This window comes from Saccopteryx leptura, chromosome 10, assembly GCF_036850995.1.
Source record: "Saccopteryx leptura isolate mSacLep1 chromosome 10, mSacLep1_pri_phased_curated, whole genome shotgun sequence".
NCBI lineage: Eukaryota > Metazoa > Chordata > Mammalia > Chiroptera > Emballonuridae > Saccopteryx > Saccopteryx leptura.
Genome location: NC_089512.1, coordinates 37,501,242 through 37,525,685, shown reverse-complemented (window position 1 = coordinate 37,525,685; position 24,444 = coordinate 37,501,242). Strand labels below are relative to the sequence as shown.

The window sequence follows — 24,444 nt, the reverse complement described above, 5'->3', positions numbered from 1 at the left end:
CAGACCTTAAGTTACTAGCCATCTACTCCAAATTCTGTATTTTTAATCATTAGACCCACTGCTTAGTTTAATATCTCTTGGGATATTTAATTTTTTTAGTTTACGACTATATTGTAAGTGCCTTTGTTGAAATAGCATATGCTGTATATCGCTTGGAGCTGAACACTTAATATATTCCTACTTATAGAATGAATAGGCTGTGCATTAATTCTCAAAGAGTAGCAAAGATTTAATCCTGTTTTATTATTAAGAAAGGAAATGGGTCAAATCACCTTACCCTTCTATACTTTTATTTTATTTTATTTATTTATTTATTTATTTTGTATTTTTCTGAAGCTGGAAACTGGGAGAGACAGTCAGACAGACTCCCGCATGCGCCCAACCGGGATCCACCCGGCACGCCCACCAGGGGGCAACGCTCTGCCCCTCCGGGGCGTCGCTCTGCCACGACCAGAGCCACTCTAGCGCCTGGGGCAGAGGCCAAGGAGCCATCCCCAGCGCCCGGGCCATCTTTGCTCCAATGGAGCCTTGGCTGCGGGAGGGGAAGAGAGAGACAGAGAGGAAGGGGGCGGGGATGGAGAAGCAAATGGGCACTTCTCCTATGTGCCCTGGCCGGGAATCGAACCCGGGTCCCCCGCACACCAGGCCGACGCTCTACCGCTGAGCCAACCGGCCAGGGCCCCTTCTATACTTTTAATTAAAACTTATCAACTTAGTGGTAGAACAGAAAATGTATAATCTTTTATCGTAGACTATCCTAATTCTGGATATGACTGACTTTATTTGTTTACTTATAGAAAGTGTATATTTCTGATTTTTGTTAAAATACTAGTAATGGAGGTTAGTTTGGGATATAAGTGCAGTTAGGAATAGATTTCTCATTCAATAAGAAACTTAAAAGATATATTAAATAGAGATGAAAAAGATGTTTGTATTGATTAAATTGGTTTAAATACAGTGTGTCTGTAAAGTCATGGTGCACTTTTGACCAGTCACAGGAAAGCAACAAAAGATGATAGAAATGTGAAATCTGCACCAAATAAAAGGAAAACCCTCCCAGTTTCATACCTATTCAGTGCAGTTCGATGTGGGCTCACGCACAGATTTTTTAGGGCTCCTTAGGTAGCTATCTCGTATAGTGTCTACAGACTCGTCACTGACTGATGGCCTACCAGAACGGGGTTTCTCCACCAAACTGCCGGTTTCCTTCAATTGCTTATCCCACCGAGTAATGTTATTCCCATGTGGTGGCGCTTCGTTATAAACACGCCGATATTCACGTTGCACTTTTGGTCACGGATTTGAATTTAGCGAGCCACAGAACACACTGAACTTTCCTCTGTACCGTCCACATCTTGACTGGCATGGCTGTGGGCTGCTCCGCTGTATACACGGTGTTACATCATCATCTGTGCATGCGCACATGCTGCCACATCATCCTACAGAAACTGGGAGGGTTTTCCTTTTATTTGGTGCAGATTTCACATTTCTATCGTCTTTTGTTGCTTTCCTGTGACCGGTCAAAAGTGCACCATGACTTTACGGACACACTGTATATATTTAAAAATAAATTATTGTATAAGTATTATCCACAAAGCAGTGCTCATTTTTTGACTTAAATTTTCTTGTTAAATGAACTCTGAAAAAGAGATCTTGATTTATAGGTAAGGAAATTGGTTTAAATAGCCTAAGTAACTTGCCACTGAACCAAAATTTAAGCCTAGCTTTCTGAATTCATACATTTAACTCGCTTGTTTCTGTAACTATTTTAAAATTTACAAGTAGTAAGATCTTTAAGAAGCTGTCTGTGTTTTAAAAATATTACTGTGTACCAATATTCAGAAGATAATTGAATTTTGTCTTTTATTTTATTTAAAGCATCAAAATAATTATCAAGTATCTACTGTGAAGGAAAATAATGCTGTGGAATAATGAAGTGATAAAACTCAAAATTTCAAAATTGTTTAAGAAATCCAATATAGTCCTCAATATATCTTAAATGTACAAAACATTGTCTTATTTACACACAGTAGATTTTGATACATATTTTTAATAATTGTGTTACTTGAGAGAAATAAACATCATGCATTATTGTAAAGCAGTGATTTTCAAACCGTGTGCTGCCATAATTTTTTAAGCATGGAATACTTGACTATATATTTTATCAGAGGCACTGACCTCTTTTCAAAGACTTAGACTGTAAAATAAAAAATGACAGCGGCCAACACAATAGCCATCTCATCTGAATGAATCAAAATTGTACCTGGTGTTTGTTTTTTTGTCAGATTGGCAAAAAATATATTTTTGTGTGTGCCACAGAATTTTAGTAATTAGTTTATGTGTGCCATGAGAAGAAAAAGGTTGAAAATGGCTGATCTAAAGTAAATATTTTCTTTCTTTGCAGATATACCTTTGCGGTTTTAGTGGCAGAAAACTGGATAAATTGAGAAGGCTCATTAACAGTGGAGGTGGAGTTCGTTTTAACCAGCTCAATGAAGACGTGACTCATGTGATCGTGGGAGATTATGACGATGAATTGAAGCAGTTTTGGGATAAATCAGTCCACAGGTTTTATCTGTTTTTAATGCAAAGCAATTTCTATTTATAATAATTTTTCTTAAAATTGCATGTTTGTGTAATTTTGGAAACTGCATGGCAAGGTGGATGATGCTCTTTATAATTTAAACTAATATATAACTATGTGCTATTTTCGTAGGCCTCATGTAGTGGGAGCAAAATGGCTACTAGAGTGTTTTAGTAAAGGTTATATGCTTCCTGAAGAGCCGTATATCCATGCTAGTTACCAGCCAGTGGAAATTCAAGTTTCAGATCAACCTGAAAGTAAAACAGCCCTTTTAAAAAAGAACAGCAGCTTCTCCAAGAAAGACTATGTTCCTGTTGAAAAGCATGAACAAGCCGATGAAGATCTGCTCTCTCAATATGTAAATAATAATTCAACAGTAGGTAAGAAATAGTTGATTAGTATTTATAGTCATTAAGAACTATATATTTTAGGCCTGACCAGGTGGTGGTTCAATGTATAGAGCATTGACCTGGGATGCTGAGGACCCAGGTTCGAAACCCTGAGGTCGCCAGCCTGAGTGCGGGCTCGCCGGCTTGAACATGGAATCATAAACATGACCCCATGGTGCCTGGATTGAGCCCAAAGGTTGCCGGCTGAAACCCAAGGTCGCTGGCTTGATTCCAAGGTCACTGGCTAGAGCAAGGGGTTAATTGCTCTGCTGGAACACCACCCCCACCACCTCCTTGTCAAGGCATATATAAGAAAGCAATCAATGAATAACTAAGGTGCTGCAACTATGAGTTGGTGCTTCTCTCTCTCTCCCTGTCTGTCTGTTCATCTCTGTCCCTCTCTCTACCCCCCCCCCGCCCTGCAAAAAAAAAAAAAGATTTTAATAGTATTCATTCATATGTAATTTCTGCCAGGTTTTTTAGATTTTAAGTTAAACTATTTCTTTGCTTAAAGTTTTATGTTTGTTACATTCTCTAAGTGGGCAAAGCTAAGAGGTTCTGAAACCTCTTACACCCCCTCTTCTCTCTTCAACTCAGGGGCTCCACCTTGATCTGTTTTATATCTGGTATCAGTTGGTTTGTGTAAGTTTGCAACAATGTGAACTTTTTTTTTAAGAGAAGGGAATGTAGAATGATAGACTCCTGCATGCACCCCAACCTGGTCCACCTGGCAGCCCCATTTGGGGCCAGTGCTCAAATCAGCAGAGCTATCCTCAGCACCTGGGACTGCTGCTTGAACCAGTTAAGCACCTGGCTGCAGGAGAGGAAGAATGAAGAGAGAGAAGGGTGGGAGAGAAGCAGATGGTTGCTTCTCATGTGTGCCCTGACTGAGGATCAAACCCGGGACGTTCGCACACTGAAACTGGGGATCAAACCCGGGACATCTGCATACCAGGCCAATGCTCTACCCACTGAGCAAACCAGCCAGGGCCTGTGTTGTCCCTTCTAATGAAACACGGTAATATTAATAACATTTTGGTAAGCCAGAAGATAGGGTGGGTTTGTATCCTTTATGCCTTGTGTACTTATAAAAGCCTCAGTTTGTAAGAGAAGTCACAGTCCTCAGGCTCCATGCTACCTTAATATCCTTGCTAGGAAATAAACTTCAACTATATAAGATGAATTATCTGTTAGAAAACATTTCTTTTTCTCTTCCAGTTGAAGCTGCAAAATCTAAAGTTGGGGTTTTTAATGATACCACTCATGTTGAGCCTTTTGATGATTCTACTCATATTTCTCTGCAAGAAGAAAACCAATCTGTCAGTCACTGCCTCCCTGAATCTTCTACAATTACTGAAGAAGGTTTATTTAGCCAGAAGAGTTTCCTTGTTTTGGGTTTTAATCATGAAAATGAATCTTGCATTGTAACTGCCATAAGAGAAAATGCTGGAAAAATTGTATCCCTTCAGAGCAGAATGGTTGCTGATTATGCTGTGGTTCCTCTGCTGGGGTCTGACATAGAAGCCACGGTGGGAGAAGTTGTTACAAATACATGGCTGGTAAGAAATACTGTAGCAGTTGAAAGATATCTGAATGCCAAGGGCGTTAATGTTTATTTCTTAGGCAGTTCAATGTAAGTATATTGGTGTTTGGGTAGGGGCAGTGGCTGGATTTTGCTTTTAGCACAGGGAATTCTAAAATATAAAAATGTTCAAACTCCTTGGTCCTAATCCTGGTAGAGTAGAGGTTATTATTCTCCAGGGGCCAAAGCAGCAACATTTCTTGTTAGGAAGTTACTCCAGGTCATCTCATAAAATTATATCTTTCCATTTCCTCACAAAGCATGACATGCACTTTTGTGTTACTCCCATCTTGTTGGTTTATCACTGGTAATTTCACCTTTGATTTTTTTTTTAACTTTCTGAGAATTAGAAAAAAATTATAAACTAACATCAAAAGAAATTAAATTTGAAGCAGTATTCAATAATTTCAGTAAGTTTGATTTTAATATCCTTAATATTTTATAATGTAATATTTAATATAAAGAATTGATATCTATAACATATTACAATTTGAAATGTATTGAGCATAGGCATATACAAGTTTGTATTAAAGTAGAATTGCTTTTCATCTAAAGTTACTGCTACTGTAACTGAACCAGGGTTGACCACTGGTTGTTTATTTCAGGTTATTGTTTTCAGGTTATGTTATTGTTTCTCTTGTTTTTAAAGGTGACTTGTGTAGACTGTCAGACTTTAATTGATCCAAAGTTAAGTCCTCTCTTCAAGCCAGTCCCAGTGATGGAAGGAATGACTCCGTTAGAGGATTGTGTTATTTCGTTCAGCCAGTATACAGGAGCAGAAAAAGATTCATTGACATTCTTAGCAAACTTCCTTGGAGCAAGGTATGTAATGTTTTTAGTGTACCTGCTGTCTTAATGTACTTTTGTTTTGACTTATTGGAGAGCATTCCAATTAGAATTTGACTGGGTGTCTTTAAAATATTTGTGGATAGTATGAGTGTACCTATGTGGTGGCTCAAAGGGAGAGGGGGACATGCTACCAGACGGACACCTGACCTACCAGGAAAGGGACTATTTAAACCTGATATGTGCGCTGTCGTTGAATATTGCTTATCTAAACATTATTTTCTTCCATGTGCTGATGTTTGATTATTCTTTTTCATTATATATGCATTTTGCCTCTGGTTTTCAGCCAGAAATGCAAATATTAAGTGGGAATAATTAATATATACTTTGGAAGAAAGAAAATAAATTTAAATTTGCTTCCAAATTCAGCTTAACCCTAAGTGAACACTAGATGGTGGCTGATTTAAAAGGAAGTAGAAACATATCCGTAAGTGTAAATGAATCATGAATAAGAGAAATAACAAAATTTTTTTTAAAGACTTTATTCATTTTACTTTAATTTTTTTTTAACAGAGACAGAGAGAGAGTCAGAGAGAGGGATAGACAGGGACGGAGAGATGAGAAGCATCAATCATTAGTTTCTCATTGCGCATTACGACACCTTAGTTGTTCATTGATTGCTTTCTCATATGTGCCTTGACTGCTGGCCTTCAGCAGACTGAGTAACCCCTTTCTGGAGCCAGCAACCTTGGGTCCAAGCTGGTGAACTTTTGCTCAAACCAGAGGAGCCCGCGCTCAAGCTGGTGACCTCGGGGTCTCGAACCTGGGTCGTCTGCATCCCAGTCGGACGCTCTATCCACTGCGCCACCGCCTGGTCAGGCTGGAATAACAAATTGATATTTTTCTTTCTCCCTCTCTTCCTTGCTTCCCCTCTCTCCCTCCCTCTTCCTCCTCTCCTCCCACTTCCTCTCTCTCTAAAATTATTATTATTATAATAATTATTTTTTTAAGCAAGAGCCAGGAGACAGGCCGGGAGAGAGATGAGAAGTATCAACTCGTAATTGTGGCACTTCAGTTGTTCATTGATTGCTTCTTATATGAGCCAGTGACCCCTAGCTCAAGCCAGCAACCTTGGGCTTAAGCAAATGACCTTTGGCTTCAAGCCAGTAACCATGGGGTTATGTCTATGATCCCACACTCAAGTGAGCAACCCTATGCTCAAGCTGGCGAGTCCACGCTCAAGTTGGATGAGCCTGCTCTCAAGCTGGTGACCTCGAGGTTTTGAACCTGGGTGCTCCATGTCCCAGGTCGATGCTCTATTCACTGTGCCACCGCCTGGTCAGGCTTTTTCTTTTTTTTTTTTTTTTAAGATTTTATTTATTGATTTACAGAGGGAGGAGGTAGAGAGGAGAGAAAAGTATCAGCTCATTATTGCTTCACTTTAGTTGTTCTTTGGTTGTTTGTCATGCGTGCCCTGACTGGGCAGCCCCAGGATTTCATACTGGTGATCTCAGCATTCTAGGCCAGCACTTTATCCTCTGCACTACCACAGTACAGGCATCATAAAAGAAATGACTGAATTCTGCATATACCTCAAGTGGTGGACTTCTGTTTCTGCCCCTACATTTTCTGTGTTTAATGGTATGATCCTGAGCAGGTCACTTAATTTCTTTGTATCTTTCCCAGGTTGTATCTTTACAATATTCTGTAAAATAATTGGTGTTTCACAGCTATTGAGAAGATCAAATGAGATTATATGTGAAAATGCTTTGAGCAGTTGTAGTGGGCTAACACATGTAATGTTATTTGTACACTTTCTTTGCTCCCCTGCCTTTGTGAGAAAAGGACAGGTGGGTAGGTGATGACTAATTAAAGGGGAAAGTTTTCTGGTTATTTCTTGAAAGTCTAGTTTAATTAATTTGCTTATGTTTTTAAAAAAGTTTAATTTACCTTACCTGTGGTGGCACAGTGGATAAAGCATCGACCTGGAATGCTGAGGTCGCCAGTTTGAAACCCTGGCCTTGCTTGGCCAAGGCACATAGCGGAATTGGTACTTCACTTCCTGCTTCTACCTCCCCTTTTCCCTTTTCTCTTTCTCTTCTAAGATAAATAAAGTAAAAAAAATTAAAAACCAGTTTAATATTTATCTTATAGTATTTATAAGAGGATTAGCTTATTTTAAGATATAGAATCTACTCTTAATCAGTGAGTATTTTCTTATACTTAGAACTCTAACATCACTGTTGTATTAGAAACTTTATTCTTAGTTTGCTATCTAATTGTGTCAATGACCATTTGCTTCTCATTAAATACAACTTTTAGCGTTCAAGAATTCTTTGTTCGTAAAGCCAATGCAAAAAAAGGCATGTTGGCTAGTACTCATCTTGTATTGAAAGAACCAGGTGGTTCTAAATATGAAGCCTCCAAGAAGTGGAATCTACCAGCTATCAGTATAGCTTGGCTGTTGGAGACTGCTAAAATGGGAAAGAGAGCAACTGAAAGTCATTTTCTGATTGAAAATGCAACTAAAGAAGGTTAATGGTTTTATTTTGTTCTTTTATGTTTACGTTTGTACAGTTTGGTGGTTTCTGGAATATCAGTGTGCCAGAGCTTGTTTTTAGGGAAGGTCACTGATTTCTACTTTTCATGCTGGGTGCAGAGCTACTGTTGGGCTTTCATTATTGGGTGGGAAAATAAATGTGTGTTCATAGCACAAATGTTGAATTTGTATCTGTACTCCCAAGTGTAGGCACTATCAGAAAGCTAAAGGATGCAAAACAGTATAGGAGCATTCCAGGGGCTCAGTGTTTGAAGTCTAAAGATGTGAGCTTGGCTCCCTCTTCCTGTTCTTCCTGTGGCTCATATTGACACACCTTGTAGTAGTGTTCTCTCTTCCTCTCTGCACTTTCACATTTTCTCTAGCTCACCTCATGCTTGCCTGTTCCTCCTTATCTTTCAGTTCTCAGCTTGGATGCCACTTTCCTTGGGAAGCCTTCCTTGACTCACCAAGTATGGCCTTTGTCTTGCCATCACACCCTGTATTGTCCCCTTTTTAGCTGTTATCTCAGTGTTATAATTCTGGTTTGCTTTCATGTCTCCCTACTCAACTACTCAACTATAAGCTCTGAAAAGCAAGGACTATGGGCAGTTATGTATTTCCATTGTCTAGGGTTGGTCCTGGCATGGAGTAGCCATCTAATAAGTGTTTTCGTTAAATGTTGGGGAAAAGTAGGAGGCAGGCCTGGGAGGACACAGTAGCTTCCTCGTAGAAGATGGCGGGACCCCTGGACAAACTTAGCAGCTGGAGAACAGCTCTCAGAGCCAATACCTCCCCATACATACTAGAAATTTTACAACTGAGGCAAAGTGATGTTTTGGTCATATTAAAATTTTATTAAGGACTTCCCAGAAGTTTGACTAGTTGTTAACTCTGAGTACATGTCATTGGAATTTTCTTTTTACTCTACTATTGACTAGGGTGACATTTAGTTATATAATTTTTGTCAAATTGTGAGGTTTACTGCGAACATTTCAAGGTACAACAAGCTGAGATGGGAAAGTAATTTCATTAAGTATTTGTTTCATATGATGTGTTTGTCTAACTCAGCATATTTTAATAGATCCACCTGGTCTGTTGGAAAGTAGGTATTAACTTTGTGGTTTAAAGTGTAATTGAGAATTCACATGAAAATTAACGATAAGACCAAAAAAACCTCACTTAATGTGCCTCTTTAGAGACAAAAGACATTAGTGACTCACATTTATTTCTTTTCTTTTTAAATCTCCAGAGCAAAGTTTAGAAATGGATATAGCAAATGAGGTGACCCTAAAACCAGCTGGTCCGGAGACTCCTGCCGTGTGCCTGGAGACGCACAGAAGAACAGCCGTCACACCCTTAGACATGAACCGCTTCCAGAGTAAAGCCTTCCGTGCCGTGGTCTCCCAGCACAGTGGGCAGGCGTCCATTTCCCCAGCAGGACAGCCACTCCAGAGGGAGCCCTCATTACACCTGGATACACCTTCGAAATTCCTGTCCAAGGACAAACTCTTCAAGCCTTCCTTTGATGTAAAGGTAAGGTTTATAGAAAATGGTCCTGGATTTGACAAGTTTATAGTTTATAAAATTAAAGCACCATATTCTGCATCACCTCTAAAGTGGGTAGTAGTAAATTTTTCAGAGATCTTGGCAAGTAGATTCATATTATTGAGTCCCTCTCTATACCTGGTTGAGGTAACAGCTAGAGATAAATATAGTGTGAAACCAAGACATCTGGGTTCAAGTCCCCCGTCTCTCCTGAACTTTTACTCTAGGTAGATAATTGAACATTCCATATCTGACCACAGTTTCTTCTTTTGTACAAAGATAATAATATCACTTGCTCTGGAAATTCAGATTTATCATTATCAAATGAAATGGTTTGATAAAATAATTACATAAACCATAAAATAGTACAGGGAGGGGCAAAAGTAAGTTTACAGTTGTGAGTATATAAAATAGTTTATTCTTGTATTGTTATTACTGTATTACTTACTTTCCATAGGAAGAACTGTAAACCTACTTTTGCCCCACGCTGTATAAACACATTGCTACTCAGGTTTTAATTCTAGGAGTACACCCAGTGCTTGCTTTCTGAAAATGTCTATTATGACTTTGCTTTTCAGTCATTCCCCTTAAAATGATGAGTTAAGTCTGTGCTTTTAATCTCGTGGGCACTGGAGTATGGCTCTCTTTCTGAAAAAATCATTTGCACATCAGGAGCTAATTTAACTTTCTCCCAATGTTTTCTTTTTATTCCCCAAAGATGATTTTCTTCACTGTTCCTTTAGTAGCTTTTTTAAAAAAAATTTTTTTTTAGTTTTTACAGAGACAGAGAGTGAGTCAGAGAGAGAGACAGACAGACAGGAACGGAGAGAGATGACAAGCATCAATCATTAGTTTTTCATTGTGCGCTGCAACAGCTTAGTTGTTCATTGATTGCTTTCTCATATGTGCCATGACCGCGGGCCTTCAGCAGACCGAGCAACCTCTTGCTCGAGCCAGCGACCTTGGGTTCAAGCCAGTGGGCCCTTACTCAAACCAGATGAGCCCGCGCTCAAGCTGGCAACCTCGGGGTCTCGAACCCAGGTCTTCTGCATCCCAGTTCCTTTGCTCTATCCACTGCGCCACTGCCTGGTCAGGCTCCTTTAGTAGCTTTTGCGTTTCAAGTGGCTATTTTAATCATTGTCTCTGATTATTTTATTTATTTATTTTTTAACATTTTTTTTAAACATTTTATTTATTCATCATAGAGAGGGGTGAGAGAGAGAAAGAGAGAAAGGGGGAGGAGCAGAAAACATCAACTCCCATATGTGCCTTGACCAGGCAAGCCCAGGGTTTTGAACCGGCAACCTCAGCGTTTCCAGGTTGACGCTTTATCCACTGCGCCACCACAGGTCAGGCCGTCTCTGATTATTTTAATCCTTGAACGTTTGCAAAATTAGTGTACCATACATCTGTTTTGCTCAATAGGATAGTAGGAAGCAACATTTTAGTCAGTTTTACTAGTATGTTTGGAGCAGGCTTAAAAAGTTCACTGATTGTTCATCTCCAAAAATAAATATAAATTAATACCTGGGACAGTTTTCTCCAAGCTAAATCTTTGATCAAATCTCATCTTTTATTTTATTTTTAGATTACAGTTGACATTCAGTATTGTTTCAGATTGAATAAATCTCCCCTGAAGTAGCATTTTGTACTGTGATTATCCTTGCTCCTTATGTCTTAAACAGGAAAACCACTGGTTTGGAAACAGAGATCTAGAATGAGGCCTCTGCTTTGCCTCTTGCTTCCTTTTATAGCAAGTCAACCTCTTTGGGCTTCATTATTCCCATCTATAAAATCAGAGATGATATCTAAGGTCTTATAGCTCTCAGTGTCTTTCGATAGTAAATGAAATAGTATTAGTAGGCAAAGAAATAGTCATTTAAACCATTCTTTGGGTACCTCGCAATTGAGAGCCGTTGGTTCTGAACTAGTCTCCATGAAGGTACAAAACATATTTAAATGTTTCATTGCTTAGACTTAGAGTTTATTTAGCAGTGTTTTGCTGTTTTTTTCTTTTTTTGGTGATAAACTAGTACTTTTATCAGTGATTCCTTCAAATTGATGTAATATGGCATATTGAAGATTTTACTCTGAAACAGAGAATGGCCAGTCGAATAATCACAGAATTGAACATATATTAGTCCTCACAATAAAAAAAAAACCACACACACCTTTTATTGCAACTTTATGTTTAATTGAAACGTCAGAAAAGTACAGCAAATGTGCCGCTAAGTGAAATACCAGTGTTAACAGTTGGGAAGCCGCTGTAGGTGTCAGAGCATTGCCAATGCACCTTCCTCACACCTTCTCCACCACTGCTTCCCTCTTCCTCCCCAAAGGTAACATTCCTGACTTTAACACCAGCTTTGTTATGCTGTTTTTGACTTTTAAATACTTGAAATCACAGTATTTATTCCTTTAAGGCTGTCTTTTTCTTGTTCAACCTTCATTTGGAAGATTTGTCCATGTTGCTACCTCTAACTATAGTTCACTGATTTTATTAATGTGTCATATTTCATTATATGGATATACTGCAACTTACATGTCCAGTCTAAGTTAATGGGAATTTGGGTGGTTACTAGTTTTCTGCTCTTAAAAATAATGCAGCTGTGAACATTCTTGTGCATGTCTATTGGAATACGTGTGCATGCATTTCTTTTTTGATAGTGAAATTGCTGGATTTTATTTCATCTTTAATAGAGACTGTCAAAGTGGTTGTACCAGTTTATGCTCCACCAGTAGTGTATTGAGAACCCAGTGTTCCCCATTCTTGTTATAATAAGGTATTATACTTCTTATAAAACTTTCTACTTGGGCCTGACCAAGTGGTGGCACACTGGATAGAGCATTGACCTGGGATACTGAGGACCCAAGTTCAAAACACCAAGGTTGCCAGCTTGAGTGTGGGCTCATCTGGTTTGAGCATGGGCTCACCAGCTGGAGTGCAGGGTCACCAGCTTGAGCGTGAGATCGTAGACATGATCCCATGGTCACCGGCTTGAACCCAAGGTTGCTGGCTTGAACAAGGGGTCACTGGCTCGGCTGCTGGCTTGAACAAGGGGTCACTGGCTTTGGCTGTAGCCCCCCCAGTCAAGGCACATATGAGAAAGCGATCAATGAACAACTAAAGTGTCACAACAGTGAGTTGATGCTTCTCATCTCCCTTCCTGTCTGTCCCTTTCTATCCCCCATTCTGAAAAAAAATCTTTTGACTTGGAAATAATTTCTAACTTACACCAAGTTTTTTTTTTCTTCGTTTTTTTTTTTGTATTTTCTGAAGTTGGAAATGGGGAGGCAGTCAGACAGACTCCTGCATGGGCCCGGCCGGGATCCACCCAGCATGCCCACCAGGGGGCAATGCTCTGCCCATCTGGGGCATTGTTCTGTTGCAACCAGAGCCATTCTAGCGTCTGAGGCAGAGGCCGTGGAGCTATCCTCAGCGCCTGGGCCAGCTTTGCTCCAATGGAGCCTTGGCTGCGGGAGGGGGAGAGACAGAGAGGAAGGAGAGGGGGAGGGGTGGAGAAGCAGATGAGCGCTTCTCCTGTGTGTCCTGGCTGGGAATTGAACCCGGGACTCCTGTACACCAGGCCAATGCTCTACCACTGAGCCAACCGGCCAGGGCTACACCAAGTTTTAAAATGAAAATAATACAGGCCAAACTCATATACTTCTAGAGATTCTTAGAGACCAAATGAGGAAGTATTCAAGAAAGGACTGGTTAACTGTCACATGCTGCTGAAAGAACAAGAAAGGTGAGAACAGGCTCTGGCTGGTTGGCTCAGCAGAGCATTGGCCCAGCGTGTGTAAATCGCAGGTTCCATTCTTGGTCAGGGCACACAGGAGAAGCGACCATCTGCTTCTTCTCCCCCCTCCCTTCTCTCTCGTTCCCTCTTCTCTTCTCTTCTCTTCTCTTCTCTTCTCTTCTCTTCTCTTCTCTTCTCTTCTCTTCTCTTCCCGCAGCCATGGCTCTAATGGCTTGAGCAAGTTGGCCCCGGGTGCTGAGGATGGCTCCATGGTTTCGCCTCAGGCGCTAAAATAGCTCAGTTGTCCAGCAACAGAGCAAGCCCCAGATGGGCAGAGCATCTGCTTATAGAGGGCTTGCCAGGTGGATCCTGGTCAGGGCACTAGCGGGAGTGTTTCTCTGCCTCTGTGCCTCACCACAATAATAATAATTTTTTTAAAAAGTGAGAACAGAAAATCAATCACTGGATTTAGTATTATGGAGGTCACCGATGATCTTAACAGTAGGGTTTTGATGACATTGGGGGGGCAGTGTGGGTTCATACAGGAATGCAAGAATTAGAGACAGTGAATGTAAACAATACATTTGAGCAGTTTTACTGTAAAGGAGAACCAAAAAGTGGGGTGTGTGGGTGGGTATAGGCAAAATAAAGTTTGTTTTGTTTTAAAGATGGCATAAATAAATGTATGCCAATCTGAGTAACCCAGTAGAGATCTAATTGGCAATGCAGTTTAGAGGAGAATTGCTGACACTGCATCTTTGAGTTGGTGAGAGGGTTTTGGATCTAATGCTTAAGCGGAAGAAGGTACCAGAAGTGAAGTAGTGTTCATGTCACAGGTACTGAAGGTGGATAGATGTGGTGTGGAGCTTCTTATTTCTTTTGTATATGAAGAATCCTTTTAAATGCTATGGAGAAATAAAAAAAACACTTTAGCAAATAGAGAGATTTATCATGTTCTTGCAAAAAAGATTAAACATCACAAAGATCTATGGAGATAATATAGTCTATTAAAAATGCAAACAAATAGTATTAAAAATTTGAAAAGAATAACAGTAGAAATGAGTCCTATTTATTAAAACATTTGCAGTAATTGAAGCAATCTGCTATTGCTGCATGAATTATCAAGTCAATGCACAAGATTATACTCCATAGATAGGAAAATGTAATACAGTATATAATAAAGTAGGCATTCCAGTCAGTCAACTGAGAAAATAGTTGGGATGAATCCTTATACCTTGCATCAGAATAAATATCAGAGAGGCAGACATTTAAACACAAGAAATGAAGGTATAAAAATTCTAGAAGAGACCATGAGAGAGTAAGTTTGTTTTTCAATAATTCAGTGTGAGGCTTTTCTAACTAACATACACTCCAAAATAAATAAAAATTTATATGAATTTTACAGCAATAAAAAATTTTCTGCATTTAAATATTATATATAGATTTTATAGATGTGCAGTAAAAGTATTTTAAAAAATTCTCCATAACAAAAATTTGACAAACTACAAATTGGGAACAAGTGTGTATATATAAAAGACTAATATCACAGTGGAGATGTGTGTGTATAAATTTATACAAATATTTTCATGCAAATAAATATAAAAAGGACCAATAACCCAGTGCAAAAGTAGGCAAAGGATAGGAAGAGATGGCTATCACAAAAAATTAAATAGAAATATTATACATGCATAAAGATATTTAATCTTATTTAGTGTTAGAGGGTAGAAAATTAAAACATACAAATATATTTATTTAACCTATCAGGTTGGCCAAAAAAATGCCAATTACCCATTGTGCTGTCAAGCATATTGAGAAGCATACACTCAGATGCTTTGCTCGAGAATGTCTGGGCTGTAATGCACATTTTGCTTGAATGGTTCCCTTAACTCTTGCATGTGCTAGATGGTATGTGTACAAGGTTAGTTGTTGCATCATTATACTGGAAAGAAATTGTTCATCTGAATAGTCACCAGTTGGGCACTGGTTAAATACATTCTGTATACACGTGGAATACTGTACAGGAGTAAGATAATGAGCAGGCCCCTTGCCAGCACTGACCTCCTCTCATGAGGGTACTGGGTAGCTTGGGAAGAGGAACGTATTTTGTACTTTTAAAGATTTTTCGTAAGTCTCAGCTTAGTCTGACTTCTTAACCTTTCTTACAGTTCATGTCTTGATTATATCCATCCTTGCTCACTTGTTTCCTGCTGTGTTGTTTGTCTGCTCGTTTTTGGTTGTGCTTTATTTGAACTACAACTTAAAGATTCAGGCAAATGTGCTAATAAGCACTACTGAAAATATAAGCTTATCAGTCTCTTTGAACCAATGCCCTGGACAGTATGAATTTTTTCGTTTGTAGTGTATAGTTACAGGTAGTATTTCATTTTGTTGTTTGGAGAAAAACCAGAGGTGGTTACAGCTGTATCCAGTTAATTTTGAGAATTATCCCTCTTCTCACTTTTTTCTTCTTTTCCCCTCTTCTTCCTTTGTTTCTTCTCATCTCCTTTTCCTCTCTACCTCTCTCTCCCCTTCCTTCGCTCTTGCCCTCCATGTACAGGATGCACTGGCAGCCTTAGAAACTCCAAGAGGGCCTAACCAAAAGATGAGGAGACTGAGCACCCCGCTCTCGCAAGTCCTCGTGAGAAACTTGAAGCTTGCTTTGGCAAACAGCTCTCGGGATGCTGTCACTCTTTCTGCCAGCCCTCGACTGCGGAACGCTGGATCAGAGAAGGTAGAATTAGCTCTCTTACTAAAAGGAAGTTTTAGATACAACATTTCAAACAGTAATGGTCAATCTCTCTTTTCTTTTTCGTGGACAGGAAGACGCTCCAAAACCGCTTCACAAGGTGGTGGTGTATGTCAGTAAGAAGCTCAGTAAGAGGCAGAGTGAGCTCAGTGGGGTCGCAGCTTCTCTGGGGGCAGACTACAGGTATCTGGCACATCTTTCTGTTTGGTGGCGATATGGCCTAAGTTTATAGGGAAACCCAAAGCTCTGGTGTCTACAAAGAAACATTACTTTTTCCTTTTAGTCTGTTGTTTTATCTAAAAAAAACCCCTCTGCAATGGATTTTTTAATTGGTTTTAGAGAGAGAGGAAGGGAGAGATAGAAGGAAAAACACTGATTTGTTGTCCCACTTATTTATGCATTCATTGTTTGATTCTTGTGTGCGCCCTGACCGGGGACCAAACCCACAATCTTAATGTACCAGGACAAGGCTCTAACCGACTGAGCCACTTGCCAGGGTTCCAACTGATTTCTAATTTACTATGTTTTAAAATATTTTATGTCATATCAATTCACTCTTATATGTGTATCTCTCAGGGTTATTCAGGAAATTTCTGACAGCCTATTTTGTGCTGCTCACTGTTGTTGAAACTTGGGCATCTGGGTCTGAGATTAAGCATATTTTTACTTTGGTGATTTTCAGATTAGAGCCAATCCTGAGTCACCTGACTCATCCACTGTCTGCAGCAGTGGTAGTCAACCTGGTCCCTACCACCCACTAGTGGGCGTTCCAGTTTTCATGGTGGGCGGTAGCGGAGCAACCAAAGTATAAATAAAAAGATAGATTTAACTATAGTAAGTTGTTTCATAAAGATTTGTTCTGCTAAACTTAGCGAAAATCTGATATAAAGTACTTGGTAATTAATTATTATTATATGCTTTAACTTGCTGTAACTCTGCTTTGTAAATTTTATAAAGTAAAGTTACTTCCCTACTTTATAAATCACCATTACTGTGGAACCGGTGGGCGGTTAGAAAATTTTACTACTAACAGAGATACAGGAGTGGGTGGTAGGTATAAAAAGGTTGACTGCCCCTAGTCTACAGTGCTAGATTTCTTGATCACTTTTATTCAGCCATTCATAGATAGCATGATTGGTTTTACAAGTAACAAAACAGTTTGAGGATTATAATTAGCTTCATCTTCCCCTTTTGGAAGTCCTATTTCAGTTATCTTTCTATTTGACAAAAGAAATTAGATCAGGAGAATATAAAAATAAAATATATCTGTCATAGTTATAAGCATCTTAGTGTTTAATGCGTCTATTGTGGGATAGTGAAGTTTTCTTACATATTATATATTATTAGTATTATCTACTATATATATATTATTTATTATTATGTTATATACTTATTATATTACCTGTTACCGGTTGCTGATCACTTAGTATGAACATTATCTCATGTTCTCAATAACCCCATGAGGGTATATATATTTGTCAAAAATTATATAATTCTTTGGATATTCTGTTTGGATTTGGACTTGATATAAGGCATAAAAGGACATATAGGACTTGTGTTTCCCCAGTCTCAGTATGAAAAATAGAATAGGTCCTGGCTGATTGGCTCAGCAGTAGACCGTCGGCCTGGCATGTGAAAATCCTGGTTTCAATTCCTGGCCAGGGCACACAGGAGAAGTGACCATCAGCTTCTCCACCCCTCCCCCTTCTCTCCCTCCCACCCTCTCTCTCCCCCTCTCCCTCCCTTCCTCCCTCTCCCTCCCTCCCTCTCTTTCTCTCTCTACCTTCCTCCCTCTTCCTCTCTCCTTCCCTTTCTTTCCCCACTCCTCCCGCAGCCATGGCTCTAATGGTTCAAGCAATCTCACCGGGGGCACTGAGGGTGGCTCCATGACCTTGGCTCAGGTGCTGAAATAGCTCAGTTGCTGAGAAACGGAGCAGCTAACTAATCCCAGATGGCAGAGCATTGCCCTGTAGGGGGCTTCCCAGGTGGATCCTAGTCAGGGTGCATGTGGGTGTCTGTCTCTCTACCTCTCTGCCTCCCAACCTCTCACTTAATAAAAAAAAAAGAAAAAAAATAGTGTATATTGCTGAAATTCCTAAATAGAATTTAACTAGTTAATTGCATAATTTAAAGTTTGTATTAAATCTATTCCTAAAATGGATTTCTCAGACTTGGTGATAGTTGAGAGGGAAGAACCCTTTAATGTGCAGCGGTTACAATAGGTATGCGTTCATAGGATAATCATTTGTCAAGTGCAGATATCCCAGATGTTCCCTTCCATAAGCTAAGACCAGAATATCCTGAAGAGACCACTCTTGCTGTCCCATCTTCTAGTGGTAAAACATCTAGACTAGATCTCAAAACATCAGATGCATAACATTCGCTATACTAAAAGTTTCATAAAAATAACTAACCCACTTTTTTTTTTTTTTGTATTTTTCTGAAGCTGGAAACGGGGAGAGACAGTCAGACAGACTCCCGCATGCGCCCAACTGGGATCCACCTGGCACGCCCACCAGGGGGCGATGCTCTGCCCTTCCGTGGCGTTGCTCTGCTGCGACAAGAGCCACTCTAGCGCCTGGGGCAGAGGCCAAGGAGCCATCCCCAGCGCCCGGGCCATCTTTGCTCCAATGGAGCCTTGGCTGCGGGAGGGGAAGAGAGAGACAGAGAGGAAGGAGGGGGGAGGGGTGGAGAAGCAGATGGGCGCTTCTCCTGTGTGCCCTGGCCGGGAATCGAACCTGGGACTTCTGCATGCCAGGCCGACGCTCTACCATTGAGCCAACCGGCCAGGGCCCTAACCCACTTTTATAACTTAAAAAAATAAAAGAGTAGCCTAACCAGGTGGTGGCGCAGTGGATAGAGTGTTGGACTGGGATGCCGAGAACTCAGGTTCGAGACCCCGAGGTCGCCAGCTTGAGCGCGGGCTCATCTGGTTTGAGCAGAAGGCTCACCAGCTTGGACCCAAGGTCACTGGCTCTAGCAAGGGGTTACTTGGTCTGCTGAAGGCCCGCGGTCAAGGCACATATGAGAAAGCAATCACTGAACAACTAAGGTGTCGCAATGTGCAACGAAAAACTGATTGATGCTTCTCATCTCTTTGTTCCTGTCTGTCTATCCCTGTCTATCCCTCTCTCTGACTCTTTCTCTGTATAATAAATAAATAAATAAAAGAGTATTCATTTTGATGCAACTCTATGTAAATGTACCTCAAATACTATACAGCCCAGAGGCTGAAACAGATATGGAGACTCAGACATCACGAGCAGCATTTCTTTTGTCAATACAACTTTATCAAAATTTGTTCACAATTTGGCAGAGTTCCAAATTAAGCAAAGTGCAGTCTTCAACTAATAGTTGCATGTCTGGTACACTAATGGATATTAAACCTGCAAAACAAACAAACTTGTGTTTATGTGTAAAACATGGTCCAGACTTATTTAATTATAGTTAGCCCGTGAACAATGTGGGGGGTTGGGGTGCTGACACCATACCCCCCCAACACACACACACATGAAATTCCTGGAAACCTAACTACTAATAGCCTACGCATGACTGGAAGCCTTACCAATATCGAAGAGTCAACACATTTGTTATGTGGTCTCACTATGAAGTAAACTAGAGAAAAACTGTTACAGAGAAAAATCATAAAGAAGAGAAAATACATTTACAGTACTGTATGTCGTTACTGAAAAAAATTTATAAATAAATGCATCTATGCAGTTCAAGGGATAACTGTTTATACAACTTTTTTTTTTTTACTTATGTGGATTGTCAGGATGTTAGAAAATCATGTAGGATATGGATAATTGTATGTTTGACTATTCCCCAGAATTTCTACTATTCCTAGATCTTATTTACTAAATATTAGCAATACCTCCCCCCATAACAAACACACATTATTGCTACAACCAAAATTACCCCACAGACTTCCATAATACCTCCTAAAGTAAAGTAACAGTTTTGCTGAAATCACTAGACCAAGGCTTGGGCAGGCCAGTCATGGATTTTGTAAATAAAGACTTATTAGAACACAGCTATGCCTGTGTTTACATACAGGGGTGGACAGAAGTATGTTTACAGTTGTTTGTATGGACATTAGTAAATAATAACACAAAAGTAAACTGCTTTGCATACTCACAACTATAAATCTGGTTTTGCTCCACCCTGTATTTTCTGTGGCTGCTTTTATATAAGGCGATGGTTTTGTAGCTGTGAAAGAAATTGTTTGCCCTATAAAGCCTAAAATATTTACCATCTGGCCTTTTATGGAAAATATTGCCAACCCCCCTAATCAAAACCATCTATAATCATGGACATTTTGTCCCTGAAGGACCTCTGAGGACTAAAGCTCAGTTTATTAGTACAGTGAATAGTAAACCGAGATACTTGAGGCAAAAATATTCCTCATTTTTGGAATTATGTTGATAATTTAAATTTATATTGTTTTAATTCACTGAAGAAATACAATTATTAGACTAACAACTAAATTAGGCAAGGTGTTTTTACTGTTTTTAAGGATGGTGGGCTATAGGAAATAGACATGTTTATAATTTAGGAGGAAAATATTCCTTCTTAATTTGTTTAACTTGGTTATTTAAAGTTCAGAATATTTCTTATTCAGGAAATGGAAAGTGTGTTAAGTGTCCATAAAGGGAAACTGTTTATTTTGGTGTTTAGAAATTTTTATATTCTTTTTGGTTATTTTCTTTATATGTTAAGAGTCAGTTTTGGAGTCAAACCTGGTTCTACTACTTATTCACTGAATATCCTTGAACTTGTTACTTAACCATGTCCTTTGTTTTCTTATATGTTAGATGGATATAATAATACCAGTGTTTTACGATTGTTGTGGGGATCGGCTGTAGATAATGACGTGTAGAGTACATGATCTTTTATGGGGTGTAGGGCAAATGTGCAATGAATAGTGACTGCCAACAACTGGGAGACAGATTAATGCTTTAATTTGAAAATACCTTTATTACTATAAAGTTATAGTCATATTAAGAAAGTTAAAACAATTCAGAAAAATCTAAAGAAGAGAGTAATATTTTAAAGCATATCCTTCCAGCTCTCTCTCTGCATGTATATACCTAGAAATATATGTGTAAAATTTGACCCAAAAAATGGAGCCTATCATTTAATATTCTTGTCTATTCTAGTCCTTGAAGGTTTTGTGAAGGTCAGAATAGTCCATTCAGTCTGACCAGGTGGTGGCGCAGTGGATAGAGTGTTGAACTGGGATGCCAGGGACCCAGGTTCGAGACCCTGAGGTTACCAGCTTGAGCGTGGGCTCATCTGGTTTGAGCAAAGGCTCACTAGCTTGGACCCAAGGTCGCTGGCTCAAGCAAGGGGTCACTCGGTCTGCTGTAGCCCCACGGTCAAAGCACATATGAGAAAGCAATCAATGAACAACTAAGGTGTCGCAACGAAAAATAATGGCTGATGCTTCTCATCTCTCTCCCTTCCTGTCTGTCTGTCCCTGTCTATCCCTCTCTCTGAATCTGTCTCAAAAATAAATAAATAAATAAATATGCTTTAAAAAAAAAGAGTAGTTTATTCATGGAGAATAATGATGATCTTACACTAATATAGATATTTCTTAGTTATTTGGTTTTTTTATACTTGGTTGTTTCAGGTGGAATTTTGATGAAACAGTGACTCATTTCATCTATCAAGGGCGACAAAATGACACTAATCGAGAGTATAAATCTGCAAAAGAAAGAGGAATACACATTGTTTCAGAGCACTGGCTTTTAGAAGTAAGCACTACTTTTTATCCTGTTAAAATGAAATGTATATGAACATTATTTCAATACACAAACCAATTTCAGTGTGCATAAGAAGTTTGCTAACCTTATTTAACGGTGCACGTCTCTGTGGCATCAAAAACTTAAGATCTTTATTCCTTAAATACCTAGCAGGCCTTTAATGGGTACTCTTTCTGAGCCTCTGATTTTGTTCAGTAATTAAAAATATTTGGCCCTGGCCGGTTGGCTCAGTGGTAGAGTGTCGGCCTGGCGTGCAGGAATCCCAGGTTCGATTTCCGGCCAGGGCACACAGGAGAAGCGCCCATCTGCTTCTCCACTCCTCCCCCTCTCCTTCCTCTCTGTCTCTCTCTTCCCCTCCCGCAGCCAAGGCTCCATTGGAGCAAAGTTGGCCCAGGTGCTGAGGATGGCTCTGTGGCCTCTGCCTCAGGCGTTAGAATGGCTCTGATTGCGGCAGAGCGACGCCCCAAGATGGGCAGAGCATCGCCCCCTGGTGGGCATGCCAGGTGGATCCCGGTTGGGCGCATGTGGGAGTCTGTCTGACTGCCTCCCCATTTCCAGCTTCAGAAAATACAAAATATATATATATATATTTATAATAAGAAAGAAAATTGTATTATGATTTGAGGAGAATTACTTAATATATGTGTTTACCAATACAGTTTAGAACTGTCTTTTTTTATTTTGCTTCTTTCTGGGTATTTCCTGGAATGTAGTGGATATTTTGGCAAAAGCATAGAAATAGAATAGGTTTTATACTTCAATGGACATGACATTAAAAGTGAGGACAACATTGAATGTTTTATTTTTTTATGGACAATATTGAATGTAAACTTTAATTGAAAAATAAAAAAAATTTTAAGTGAAGATGGTTTAATTGTTCTTTGTATAATGGAATTTTTTAGTGTCAACTAGTTTTCAAAACTTTAATTTTTATCATCTTCTTACCAAACATATTGGTTATTCTTATCCAACTTAACATCATTTATTCTCTGAGATTGTTTCAGTCCTGTTTTAAAACCATTGTATTGCAGTGTGCCCAGGAGTATAAACACCTTCCTGAATCTCTGTATCCACATACTTATAATCCCAAAATGAGCTTGGATATCAGTGCAGTGCAAGACGACAGACTCTGCAACGGCCGACTGCTCTCCGCAGATGGGACAACAGGGGACGATGAGGTAGATGATATGGATGGTACATCTTCCCCTCCTTGAGCTGTTTTGCTGTGAAACCTTATACAGTGGCTTCGTTTGAGCAATTGTAATTTTTCTTCTTTAATAGCCAGATCATTTGCTTGTAGAAGAAAATGATATAGATAATATGACCACCAGTAATAAAGAAGTAGCAACATCAAGTGGATATAGAAGGACTGACTCTAAAGGAGGTAAAATACTTTAAATTTAAAAAAAGAATTTATTTATATATGATTCTTTTGCATCAGGTGGAAAAATTATTTTCTGTGGTGCTAAACAGAAGTAAAGCATATATTTGAGGATTGATTAAGGTTCCCTGCTAATCATTAAATAATAATTTGCAAATCTTTAAAGTGATTTAAGTGTGAAATTTGTGGAACTAGGTATTTTATATAGTTAGTGTGATGTAGCCCTGTTAAAGGTAGGTAGAGTTGGTAATTTAAAAATATTTTGTGGTTCAGTTCTTTTCAGTGATACTCAAAGTTTTACAATACGTTTGTAAAACATGGTTTTCGATGTACAGAAGGAGGTATGAAGTTTCTCCCACCTTCCAGTGTTACTGGTTTCTTGTGTATCGTTCTAGGGCTGTTTTATGCATACCTAATCACAAACATGCATGTTCTCTCCTTCCCTGCTTTTTAAAAAGTACATAAATGGGCCTGGCTAGGCCATGGCTCAGTAGATAAAGCATCAGACTGGGACACAGGACCCAGGTTCGAACCCCCGAGGTCGCCAGCTTGAATGCAGGCTCATCTGGTTTGAGCAAAACTCACCAGCTTGAGCCCGAGGTTGCTGGCTTGAGCAAGGAGTTACTAGCTCTGCGGTAGCCCCCCAGTCAAGGCACATATGAGAAAGCAATCAGTGAACAACTAAGATGCCGCAACGAGGAATTGATGCTGCTCATCTCTCTCCCTTCCTGTCTCTCTGTTCCTGTCTGTCCCTCTGTCTCTGTGTCAAACACACATACACACACAAAGTACATAAATGGTAGGCTACTATATATGCTGTTTTATACTTTGATCTTGATCTTCTTAACAGTTCAGCTGGTGGAGTGTTTCATATTAGTACACACAGAGCTGCTTTTTCTTTTTTTGGCAACTGTATGATATTCATCGTATGAATGGCCCACTTACTCCTCTGGTCCCTTGTTGATGGGCATCTAGGTTATTTCTACTTTCTTGCTGTTATCAAGTGTGCTGCAGTGAATCGTCTTATATCTATAGGTGTCCTTTTTTATTTTCATACTTATCCTAACCTTCCAGAGCTTTTCCTAGGATTTAACATCTCCAGTTACTCCCACTCTGTTCATCCCCAAAATATTTAGTACCTATTTCAGTGATTAGTCTATAAGGAACCCAAAGATAAGTATATATATTGTGTGTGTTTTCAAGGACCAAAGAGAAAAATCACAAACATAAATGATAGTGCAGCTTAGAGTATATAGTGCATAACATGAGAGAGAAGCAGGCAAAGAGTTCTGCAAAAGAGGTGATCACTGCAAGTCTTAGTCTTCACAGGGCTTCCGGATTCTTGCATATACTCCCCTCCTGGTAAGGGCTGCCTTGATGT

The 24,444-nt window shown here is 39.5% G+C and overlaps 1 protein-coding gene across 5 annotated transcripts in view; it reads left to right on the top strand.

Moving 5' to 3' along the window:
• Positions 1-24,444, top strand: part of TOPBP1 (DNA topoisomerase II binding protein 1) — a 55,954-nt gene that overhangs the window by 15,292 nt on the left and 16,218 nt on the right. For all 5 annotated transcript variants that reach the window (XM_066350469.1, XM_066350466.1, XM_066350467.1 and 2 more), the window contains 11 exons: positions 2,405-2,568; positions 2,717-2,964; positions 4,192-4,532; positions 5,205-5,377; positions 7,664-7,875; positions 9,130-9,413; positions 15,726-15,899; positions 15,988-16,097; positions 21,550-21,673; positions 22,714-22,860; positions 22,964-23,066. In XM_066350469.1, the coding sequence (XP_066206566.1) occupies positions 2,405-2,568; positions 2,717-2,964; positions 4,192-4,532; positions 5,205-5,377; positions 7,664-7,875; positions 9,130-9,413; positions 15,726-15,899; positions 15,988-16,097; positions 21,550-21,673; positions 22,714-22,860; positions 22,964-23,066 (2,080 nt within the window). The remainder of the gene's footprint in view (positions 1-2,404; positions 2,569-2,716; positions 2,965-4,191; positions 4,533-5,204; positions 5,378-7,663; positions 7,876-9,129; positions 9,414-15,725; positions 15,900-15,987; positions 16,098-21,549; positions 21,674-22,713; positions 22,861-22,963; positions 23,067-24,444) is intronic.